The 12,284-nt window shown below is 41.5% G+C and overlaps 1 protein-coding gene across 4 annotated transcripts in view; it reads left to right on the top strand.

Annotated features, from left to right (window-relative positions):
- LOC119405515 (AP-1 complex subunit gamma-1) overlaps positions 1-12,284 on the top strand; it is a 116,155-nt gene that overhangs the window by 27,020 nt on the left and 76,851 nt on the right. For 3 of the 4 annotated variants that reach the window (XM_037672352.2, XM_037672373.2, XM_037672379.2), the window contains exon 5: positions 180-265. In XM_037672352.2, coding sequence (XP_037528280.1) covers positions 180-265 — 86 coding nt within the window. The remainder of the gene's footprint in view (positions 1-179; positions 266-12,284) is intronic. The other variant, XM_037672366.2, reaches the window with a different exon arrangement.

Below are 12,284 nucleotides of genomic sequence, written 5' to 3'. Positions count from 1 at the left end.
ATGCTACAAGACCAAGGTTATAGGTGCATTTATTGTACGAGTGCAGTCATTGTGCACGCTAATACGGTATATGTGAAAGTTGATTGTAGTTTTCCCCGTTGCTGTAATTTGTAAATGACTTAAGTTTTCTTAAGGTACATGTTTTTGGAAATGCTTATACCTGAAAATTTTTCGTGCAGGTGTGCTTATCACAGGGGTCATCCTCATCACAGAAATGTGCGAGAAGAGTCCAGACACATTACAGCACTTCAAGAAAGTGAGAACGGTTTGTTGATGTGTTGTGAACTTTCCTTTTCTTTCTGCTTGCTTTGATCTGATTTTGTTATCCTTGTGACCAAACTTATGAAGAAATGCTTTATCACATTCTTTTTAAGGTTCATGTAGTGTTCTTTTAACCATAGTTATGTAATGACACATAATTCATTAGCAATCATATTCACTACTCTTTCTACTGTTTTAATCACCCTTAAGGCTTTACTGGATTTTATTGCATATAGTAACTGAAATTATGCAAGCTTTCGTGTTGAACATGCTTAGATGCAGTTTGAAAGTGCTTTCATTAGTTAGTGTAAAATGTGCTTAGTGCTGTTGACTATGGCAACTGTTTTCTTTTCTGCAGTGGTGTGTTATAACTAAAATGGCCTCTCTATATAGCTGTTATTATATTGCTTTCTCTTATGATTTTCCCCATGGTTTACCATTCACCCTGTTGATGGGGGACTCTGCCATTATAATTGTCAGTTAGGCCAAAGTATTTTTCTTTCCAAGGTTCCCATTTATTTTGTGCCCAAGTAACAAAAATATTGCACAAATGTAATGTAAAAGTTCAGAAAAGCACTCTTTTCTAGTGTGTTGTCAAGAAACATTGGCTAAAAAATTGGCCTTCAGGAGGTATCATTGCACTATGGACTGCCACGGATAAAAAAGTACACAAAAAAGGGGGGAAGAAAACTTTACATGTGACATGTAACCTTCCTCCCCTTCTCTGGTGATGACCACCCCTAAAAACTACTGGGGAGAGCCTTGTTTCCTATGTTCCATGCAGGGCTTTGTGGAGTAGTACAATTCCAAAGTCAATTTAATACAGAAGCAGGTCCCAAAGTAAAGAAACTATCAGGGGACCACCTGTTAGTACATGTATAAAATGTAGAACAAACGATTAAACAGGGTGTAGCTAGAAATTTTTTCGTGGCGTGGCGGTTCAATGGTTCAACCACCCTTTATGTATGGTCGTGCGTGTATACATACCCTTGCAAAATTGAAAAATTTCACGCTGTTTTTACCTTAGTTGCTAATCACTGGCTACATCAGTGATTTGCAACTGAGGTAAGAACAGCTACAGAATACAAATTAGCATAACAGAAGGAAGTAAACGACATATATCATCAAAGTCCTACGATTAACGAAAAGTACAAAATCAAACATCTAATAGTTTAAGATTATACAGTAGAACCCCGCTGTTACGTTCCTCACTGCTGCGTTTTCCCGGCTGTTACGTCGTTTTCCGCCGGTCCCGGCATAGCTCCTATAGGATACAATGTATTGGGAACCCCGCTGTTACGTCGTAACTGTCGGACCGTTCCCGTATGATACGTCGCGAAGTGCGCTCGGAGCCGACCGAGTGACTACCAAAGAGAGCGGCCATGGTGCATTTTCACGCAGTTTGGCCTCGTTTGACTGTAATATTAGCCGCATGAGAGGCGCAAGCAACAGAATCTTTCAATTGATGCAAACAAAAGCATGGCCTTCGAGATTCAAATTGCAAAGATGGCGTCTATGACGTAACTGCTCGCGAAAGCAAGGCCTTCGAGATTGGCATTTACTATTGACAAAAGCATAGCCTCTGAGATTTGTATTGCACAAACATGGCGTGTATGACGTAATTGCTTGCGAAAGCAAGGCCTTCGAGATTGGCATTCACTTCTGCCATCGCGCTGGCGTAGACTCATCATCATCGTTATTTGTTGGAGAACGGGAGGAGTTCGAGCTGGTTGGAGCTCGCGTGGTCGTGCGTGCGGTTCGCGGTCGGACTCGCCGCGCCGATTGCGATTGCGTGTGCTTAGTTCTTTCATGCCTACAGCTGTTGGTGTTTAAAAAATCACATACGTTGATTACATTTCTGTGGATGAGGCCGTCCTAAGCTCCGCGTTTCTATCCATCGACTAGATCGCGGCTGAGCGCGCCAATTTTCGTGCTGCTCGTAAGAATTGAAATAAAATTCTGTACCACTAAATATTTTGCCGTTTTTCCTGTTTTTCGGCTCTTACGTTTCCCGTCTCTTACGTTTATTTCCTACGGTCCCTTCAAAAACGTATCAGCGGGGTTCTACTGTACATGTAAGTGCAAACATAACAGTAATAGGATAGGAATTACATGTGTGGGGGGCTGACAAGGTGGTGTTAATAAAACAAAGATCCGTGTTAGAATGATGGATAAAGCTATTCGTGTTGGAATGATGCTTGACATTTGGGGGAAGACTGCTCCAGTCACGAGCTGTCTGAGTGAAGGAGTAGGGATGGAGGGTCTTGGTGCAACCATTAGGTGAGTAGACAGCCTTGTGGGGACATTTGCAGGCTGAAATATGATGGGCTGGTTGGATGGGAGAGTTATAATGAAACATATGATACATTTTGTGGTACAAAGGCAGCCTAGCAATAATAAAGTAATAAAAAACCTAGTTTAACGTTTCCGTCACCACGCCTATTCAAATCGATCACTGGTAATCAATGCTTTGAATCGTTGATTTTGGCATGTTGAATTTGTTTGTAGTGTGCCTAGCACCTACTACTAGTTTGCCCAGTCACTGAACTTTCAGAATCAGTTTGAATTTGCCCGTTTTGGCGACGTAGTGATTTTTGACAGACCTTTGCGCGAACCAATGTGTGTGTGTCATTGGGGAAAATGCACTTGGCTGACGAACTTGAAAGAATTGCGTGCCGCTTGGGGTTATGCTTCAATAACATCAAAGTTCTGTAATCAAAAGAACTTGTGCAAGTCAAATACCAAATTATGGTGTCAGCTTCGTAATCTGACGATGTTGAGCAGTAATAATGGCCTGAAATTTATGCCAGCTATCCACTTGAGAGCTAATGTTTGGAGTCGAGGAAGATTTATTCTACCAAAAATTATTTCTGAAGGTCCGCCGCATGTATGATGTGTGGACGTGGCCTTTTCAGCCAGTTTCCTGCAGCTTCGGTTTCGCTTCTATTGTTATATTAGACGCAAGGCCGCATCTCGTGTCACTAGTTGCTCCTATGGCGGCGGGGTCACGTGCGCATGGGTATGCACCTGCGCCGCGATAAACGCGCGCCACTCGAAATTGTCTTGCAACCACACCTGAATTTAGTGACGACGAGCTTTGAGTCCAAAGATGATAGCACCTGAGCTTCAAGCTCTGATGGCAACGATATTTTGAGTCAGCCTCGAACATTTTCAGCTGTTCAGGGGTTGATTTCGTTTACGGCCTCAAGTGGTCTCCTCCGGCCGCAGGTGGGTAGCTGCTGACCTTTGTGCACAATCTTAGAGCTACTCTGGTTACGTGCGAGGTCCACACGTTGCTTGGGCGTGATGTGCTTGCGCCGGCTGCAAAGCTTCTCCTCATGACAAGAAGGCCGCTGGAGCAGATCTCGGCCCCGCACTATAGTGCAGTGCGAGACGTTTTAGGACTGCGCATGATTTCGTTCTTTTTTTTTTATACTATCTGCAGAAATACGAATAAATACGCTTGGATGTAAATTTTGAAGCGCTAGCCTATGCGGAGAGAGGTGGCTCATGGAAAGAGGTCAAGCCAGACGAACTGGTGAAGTTCATTGCACATCTGATTTATATAGGTGTTGTTCACATCGCGGGGATCCATCTATATTGGAACACCAGCAGACTATTCTCGTAAAAGAACAAAGATTTTATGCGAAAAGGGCACGAGTGCACCTGCGTCTCACGAAAAACCAGGAAATGCTTCGCCGCATTGCACGAGCAGTTAAGCAGTACCTCGGCTCAAATTTTTTTTTTGTCTATTTTGATAGAAACATTGTGTAGAACGTTAATTATTTTTATACGATTCCTGGGTCATTTATCTTCAATACAGTGGAACCTCGATTTTACGTCCCCCGGTTTTCCAACGACCCGCATTTTACGACGAATCAGTTTGGTCCCGGCAAAACCCCCATAGAAATAATGTATTTAAAACCTTCGTTATACGACGCAATTTTACGCCGTTCCCGCATCTTACGACGGCTTTTCGATTCCGTCCGAGAGAAAACACCACCTTTACTCGAATCGGACGCCGACAAAAATATTCCCGAGTGCAAAATAAGAACTTAAGTTCCCCTAGGTTGTCGATTAGAAAAGTAGAGAGTGCGACACTATGCCTTCTTCGAATGGAAAATTTATTCTCCAGGCAATTCATGCGCTTCTGTGATCCACTTTCCCTGACTTTTAAGATCGCTCCAGGATACGCCTCGATCGCATGCGTATCCAGAGTCGTTACCTAGATAAGCTCTATCTAGTACACGGAGAAGCTCCAACTGGCCGTAAAGCACATCTTTGAGATTCGGGTATTTTCACGTTTTCAGTCCGTGGAAACTTTTCCTGGTCGACATCCAGCTGACCTCCTGCCTTTGTTTGCAGCACTCACAGTCACAGGCCTTGAGCACGCAAAAGGGCGCGACGCAGCTATTTTCACAGTGCAAAATAACTTTCGCTTGATATGGACGTTCATAATAACAGCGGGACATCACACAAGGGACTTCACAAGGGAACAAATATGATGCGCACAGCTCAGTCGTGCACGAAAGTATCCTACGCAAACTCGTGCTCCGTCGCCATTATGTGATGGCGATGACACTGTGTCTGACTCTTCCGACGGAAGGCTGTTGCCGACGCGGTTTCGGTTTCGTTTTCACGTGCAGACACTTCTCAGGCTCGATTTATCGGGAGAAAGATGCGCGTTGGATTCTATATTTTAAAGTTAAGAATAACGACTCGCTCACACCTCATTTAACAAAGTAATGCTGCCATTAGCTCCTATTTTCAAAAATAATTTAATCTACCATCCTTGGAGAACCTCAGGGTCATGTCATGGGCTATTGAGGCGGTCTGTGCCCCCTTTTTGGGCAAAGCTGTCTGCCACTGCCAATATTTTCAGTTTTTCGATTATACGACACCCGGATTATACGACGGTTTTGCGTGGTCCCCTCAAAGTCATAATCGGGGTTCCACTGTATGTACATTCTGAATTTTATTTGTTCTGAGTGTTTCTGCATATATAGTGTTTTTTTATTGCTCTCTTTATCAGCTGGCGACAAAATGTTACACACCTTAAAATTTTTATACATTCCACAATATTTTTGTTGCTTTACAAATTATATTTTTTTTGAAAGACCATTTTATTATGCATAATTTGGTATGCTGCAATGCATGCTGGAGCACATTTCAAAGTGGCAAAAACTCTCTTCCCGAGACATATGAAAAATAATCATTTTCTCGCGGTAACGAAAAAGTTAAGTTGAAATGTACTGGCTAATGGCAGAATTTCGGGAGCCTGTTAGGATGTACCACTGTCCCCGACTTGTAACCCATGTCTAAAAGTAAGTTCTGTGCTTCACTTTAGAACTGAAAATTGCGATGAAAATAATTGACCATCTATTTTGTGCGAGACCTGCTACCATGTAAAAAAAAAAATGAATTGACGTGAACCTTTCGTTTTCGTGATTGTGCCATTAATGAAGTGGAACTAGATCTTAAATTTCGTACGCATGCAACTGTTTGCTTCAACATTTGCTTCATAGTTGATTACAGTTCTACCCACCTTCTGTAAAGTTTGTACATCTCTGTGCGAAAGTAAGCCGAGCATGGGTAGCGAAGTTCACCCCAAAGCGTAATTTGGAATTTTATGTGTCAATTCATGGACTAAACCCTGGCATGACTGCAGTTAAACATTGGTATAGAGAAGTCCTAAAAATCAGCCACCTACATCATTACATGAGTTTTCATAGATTCATAGATTAAGTACCTTAAATTTAGGCCTACATTTCTCACACCAATTACAGAAATTATTTGTGCACAGGCTTCACCCCTCTTGTCTTGTTGGTGTCAGCCACTTCTCACAATCCTGAATGCATGTGTGTTGCACAAGGACATCACATTTTATATGGACTGTACACATCAGTGGAGTGAATCGTCATTGCTCTTGCACTACTAATCTTAGGCTGCTGAGCGTGGTGTTCATGATTCAACCGTCCTGACACTAATGTCTGGTATCAAATTTTTGTTAAATTCTTCAGTCTTCTTTTGCTGTAGTGGTCTGGAGAATCCAATTCGTAGCATTCTATGTATGTTATTAAAAAGTAAAAAAAAATTGTTGCGTTGAGGTTTAACTGTATCAATGTTTGGTATATTTTAACATTTCCATTCTGTTATTAAATCTTGAAAAGTATTCTGAAGTAATTAGGTCTTTCTTTAAGCTAGTTATAATGTACGTTTCATTTGTAGTCTGGATATGGAAGCAGTAACTGAAAGATGATTGATACAACAAGATTTAAGTGGCCTTTACCTTTGTCACCAGCTGTCTCAAACCTCACAGTTGACTTCTTTGACTCAGTACTGTTGACAGAAAAACTAGTATTATTAATCACTACAAACTAGCAAAGTGGATTGATAGAAATTGCAGTGCCATATCATTGGAAGGACTGCATTTGGTGAAGTAGCCCATCTCAGTGTCACTTATGTGTGTGTACAGAAACCTGGTAGTTAATGGCATCTTTATCAACAATATTCATGGCACAGACACCTTGTAGGATGTGGCAGTGACATTGTTCAGCAGTCCGAGAGGGTGGTCTTTCTGTAGTTGTATCGTTGCAGATGTCGCTTTCCTTGTTTATAATGTGCCTTTTCATATGGGTTATTCTTTCCACCATCAGTTGGCATAGTAGTGCACTTCTGCTCAGCGAATCGTTTCGCTCCATCAAGCATTCTATCTCCTTTTTTGAACACAGTCTTTAAATAAATGGGGACATGCATGCCTTTTTGTTGAGCCCAGAAGCCAAAGCTATATTTTGAGGCATTTATATTATGCAGAATTCTTAAGGAACTGACTGCAACTATTATCCATTATTTTATATTGAAAATTCATACGTAATTTTATTATGAACAAACTGAATTTCATGAGAACGTGGAATATTGCTTCTGCTGTGTTTTAAATAGGACTAAGTACTGAGTTCTGAGGAAAAGGCTCTGCTAGGTTGCCTATTGTAGTAAGTGGGCCAGACGAGGGTTATTCTTTGCTTCCAATTCCTTTGTTGAAAATTGGTTTCGTCGACTGGTATTTGAAAATGTTGAAGATTTCTGTAGTGAGCAAGAGCAGCATCATTAAAATAATTGCATAAAGCTGTGGTGCATGCCCTAACTTGGCTAACACTAGTTTATTTGAAAAGCTTTTTTTTTTGTTATATAAACAGTAAAATCAGCATTTCACTTTTTCTTTTCTTATTAAGCCCAACGGCCAACTGTGGCGATTTTTCGAAGTCTATGCATTGCTGGGTATGTGTCCTTTGCACACTTCTGTAATTTATGCAAAGTACAGGCTTGAGAAATGTGCAGATTGCTTACAAATAAATTTTTTTTGGTTATCTAAAACCACCCACTTGGATATCAAAAATTATTGGCCGCATTGCGTGTGATGTCAGCGTGAGCACAGCGACGGGAGTGATGGAAGCCCTGATACGGGTGTTCGGGGATGCAACGAGCAAACCGCTGCAACGTCAAGAAGACAACAATCGTTTGTGTTTTATCAAGTGTCCTTGACGTTAAGAAGTTTTAAAGCCAAGGAATTCATAATTACGCTGCTACCAAAAATTTGCGCCAGCAATGAAGCACAATATACTTGTTTATGTCATGTGCTTGCCTGGTTCATCTCTCTACTGGGTGTGTCCAGATAAGATCGAACACGAGGTCCCGGTCACCATTCCCGATTGTGATGAAATTTACTGCAGGCCTAGGCATTACACCCAGAACAATGGTTTCGCAGTTAGTTTTGCGAAAAAAAAATTTGTCCACCTGAAAAAAAAAATATACAAATTTTGGCCGCAAAAAACGTTTTTCCGCCAATTTTGCGATTTCTGAATTTTGAGCGCACCTAGGGAAAAAACGGTGCACTTCTCCATCAAAATATTTATTCCCCTTAAAGAACAAGTGAAATACAATCTTATGAGGCTATTACTTCCCTTGCTTGTCGAAGCACTTTTGAAGAAAAAAATCACAAACTTGGCAAATCGCACGAAATACCTGTTTTTCAGGAATTTATTGCTGCAGGCAAGTTAAAGTGAGGATAATAAAAATGGGTAAATATTAACTTTGATACTTTCGCTCTTTTTTAAAATAATTAGCGTGGTTTTACCGCGCTCCGTTTTACTCGATAATTGCGCTGAAACGTAAGTGATTTACCAAAAACGCCGAACTTTGAAAATGATTTTCTCAAAAAGGCCGTTTTTAATTTTTTTTTTAAATCCCTCTGATTGAAGTCAAGGGCGTCGTCTACCATTCTGCAGAAAAAAACGTTGCATTATGTTGGTTGCTAACAAGTTATAGTGCCTCACATGTGACCATGCCAGCCTAGCGGCCGCGTCGTTCCTTATTGGCTGAAACTCGGATATAAGTTGCTAAAAATACTTGTACGTGACATAATCACAAATCAGCAGCTCCACACCAACAAATGCGCAGTCCGGTGTCATGGTTCAGCAAGCTTCGTCTTGCGATCAGCCGCTTGACAAACCCGCAGCAGCGGCCGCTCGATGCTGCGGGCACTCATATTACATGAGTGCCGCTTCGACGGCGGATGAGCTCTGCTTGCGCGTGAAAACTACGCTAAGAGGACGAATGAGATAAGGAAGGTATCACTGTGAAAGTTAGAGGCTGTTAAGTGCCAACAAATGTCATAGTATGCAACGAAAACACTGCCGGCGATTTCCCAGTGAGCGCCTTCAATACAGCACGGATGTATTTTTTCCCCTGCTGTTATGCCCGAAGCCGCATAATATCGTGATAAACGCTCGACTTGCGTTGAATATTCGATCTGCCGACGCACAACAAGAGAGTATTGTAAAAGCGGTTCTTCAATGAAGCAAACAACTTGGACACACTTCTTTTCACAGCCGGCTGACGCAAGTGTTCTGGCACGAGATGAAGAACTGCAATTTGAGTAGTTTGACCATCGGAAGCACGTATGACAGCTTTCTTTAGATGTCAATGGCTTTCTTTTGTGTCATCTGTTGCTCATAGAATGATCCTAATTATCTTTAGCCCATCAGAAGAGAGAAAGCAACACATGAGCGCACTACCGGAGGCGCTCACTGGGAAATCGCCGGCAGTGCATACTATGACATTTGTTGACACATAACGGCCTTTAACTTTCACAGTGATGCATTCCTTATCTCATTCGTCCTCTTACCGTAGTTTTCACGCGCAAGCGGAGCTCATCCGCCGTCGAAGCGGCACTCATATAATGTGAGTGCCCGCAGCATCAAGCGGCCGCTGCTGCGGGTTTGTCAAGCGGCTGATCGCAAGACAAAGCTTGCTGAACCATGACACCGGACTGCGCATTTGTTGGTGTGGAGCTGCTGATTTGTGATTATGTCACGTACAAGTATTTTTAGCAACTTATATCCGAGTTTCAGCCAATAAGAAACGACGCGGCCGCTAGGCTGGCATGGTCACATGTGACGCACTATAACTTGTTAGCAACCAAAATAATGCAACGTTTTTTTCTGCACAATGGTAGACGACGCCCTTGACTTCAATCAGAGGGATTTAAAAAAAATTAAAAATGGCCTTTTTGAGAAAATCATTTTCAAAGTTCGGCGTTTTTGGTAAATTACTTACGTTTCAGCGCAATTATCGAGTAAAACGGAGCGCGGTAAAACCACGCAAATTATTTTAAAAAGAGCGAAAGTATCAAAGTTAATATTTACCTATTTTTATTACCCTCACTTTAACGTGCTTGCAGCAATAAATTCCTGAAATACAGGTATTTTGTGCGATTTGCCAAGTTTGTGATTTTTTTCTTCAAAAGTGCTTCGACAAGCAAGAAAAATAATAGCCTCATAAGATTGTGTTTCACTTGTTCTTTAAGGGGAATAAATATTGTGACGAAGAAGTGCACCGTTTTTTCCCTAGGTGCGCTCAAAATTCAGAAATCGCGAAATTGGCGGAAAAGCGTTTTTTTGCGGCCAAAATTTGTATATTTTTTTTTCAGGCGAACAAATCTTTTTTTCGCAAAACTAACTGCGAAACCATTGTTCTGGGTGTAATGCCTAGACCTACAGTAAATTTCATCACAATCGGGAATGGTGACCGGGACCTCGTGTTCGATCTTATCTGGACACACCCTACTGTCATATGCACCCACCTGTCCAGGCCACTCAAGTTAGTGGCTATGGTAATCGGGTAAAATGCTAAGAAGTTTGTAAACAAACTGTAACTCTCTTATGTTGTTATTGGAAGAACAAGTAAGCTTGTGGATAGCGGTGTTTAGCATTGCAGCTATAGGATCGATGAAATTAATTACAAGCCAAGTACGAGCCACCTTTTACATGGTGCATAGCTTACCGTGCACAAAGAGATCCAGTACGTGCTATGGAAAGAGTTTCCATGCAACAAAGTTTGTGCATGCGCACACTTCAGCCGATGTGGTATCACCATACTTTACATATGAATTTTCGCTTTTTTAGAATTTTCAAATTTTCTGAGCATTTCTACTGTCAGGCGTGTGACAGCAGTGTCTCGGGAACATAGAATCGCTATTACCTTGACATGGTCAAAAAATCGCTGGAGTTGGCCTTGAACCATCTCACATGTTGCAGATTAACAATAATGCATGCCTTGTAGGTATAACTTCGCTAAAAATAACGAACTTTTGTGTAGTGTGTATATTTTGTCTTTTCATGTTTTTTTAGCTCTACCTTTCTGAAAAAGTTGCAAAACACCATAGAGAATTGTGTGCATCTATTTTAAGTGTGTCATATTAGTGCCTTATAGTGCTAGAAGCAGCCTTTATGCCTCTTTTGGAGTGCTCACTTCTGGTTACTTGGTGTAAGTGGTTCATAATATCTTTAGTTCAAAGGACCTTTAGTCAAAAGGGCTACCGCTGACAGTGGTGTCTTCTTTTCCCTTTTGCTCCCTTTGCCCGTTTTTATTCCTCTTCCATCCTCGAACCACTCTCGTTGCCATTGTGATGGGAACAGTACAATGAGGTATCGCTTTTTACAACTTGCTCATTCCTTGCCTTTTGTATAACACCTTAGGCGTTTCTGTTTGTCTGGCTCCCCTTTTGAACTTTTGATATGCCTGCTTGCTTTGTTAGCATGCGTCCTTTCATAACAGTTTCTCACTCTCACAACTCTAGGCATCGCGGTTGCACAAATATTGATTAGTTTTTAAATTTCATGTTAATAAACAGCAGTTTGGACTGTGGTTTCACTCATTTGCTGCCTAGGAAGTTAAGATATTAATGTGACCCTGCAACACTTTCTGTGAAAGGTGTGGTATATGTTTGGTAATCAGAAATACCTTCTTAAGCAGGATTTTAACAAGCAGTCGCATACGCGCTGACTAAAAGGAATTTTCGGCAGTCAAAATACAGTTGTTGCCTCATCTGTGTAGCCCCTCCCCCCTTCCTTGTCATGCTTGATCTTGCACTCCAAGCTGTGTGCCTTGTTCAGAGCACGTGCCGTGCCAAAACCACAGTACAATTATTTGGCTTGTTGTAATGTGTAACTTCGGATTACTTTTGACCACCTGAGGTTGCACCTAAGTCTTAGCCCATTGGTGTTTCTTGCATTGTGTCCCATATAAATCCAGTCACCATGGCCAGCAGTTCAATGTGTAACCTCATGCTTAGCAGCTCTTTAGCCACTGCAGTGGATGTCGAGCATGCTGATTTTAATCATTGCATTAGACATTTTTTCTATTGCCGTAGTCTATATTGTATAAGCTTCCATTATCTGGTCATCTTGAAGGCTCTAGTAGTGGTGTAGTGTTAATGTTCTTTGCCACCAGATGGTGCCAATGTGCTATCATTAATATTTCTCACTTTTTTTCCAAAGGCACAACTTATTCATGACATTTAAAAAAGCACACTCTATAGCCATGTTGTTTAATCTTGTGGAAAAGTGAGCAGAAAAGTGGTAGTCATGTAGATTTAGTTTAAAAGAAAAAAGGCAGGCAGTCTAGCGAGTGGTATGGCAGAATCCTAGTTGCATTTAAGATATCTTTATTTAGAATACTGTCGGCTA

Source organism: Rhipicephalus sanguineus, chromosome 1 (genome assembly GCF_013339695.2).
Source record: "Rhipicephalus sanguineus isolate Rsan-2018 chromosome 1, BIME_Rsan_1.4, whole genome shotgun sequence".
NCBI classification, from domain to species: domain Eukaryota; kingdom Metazoa; phylum Arthropoda; class Arachnida; order Ixodida; family Ixodidae; genus Rhipicephalus; species Rhipicephalus sanguineus.
Note: the sequence above shows the minus strand (reverse complement) of the source record. Positions and strands in the feature narration are given on the sequence as shown.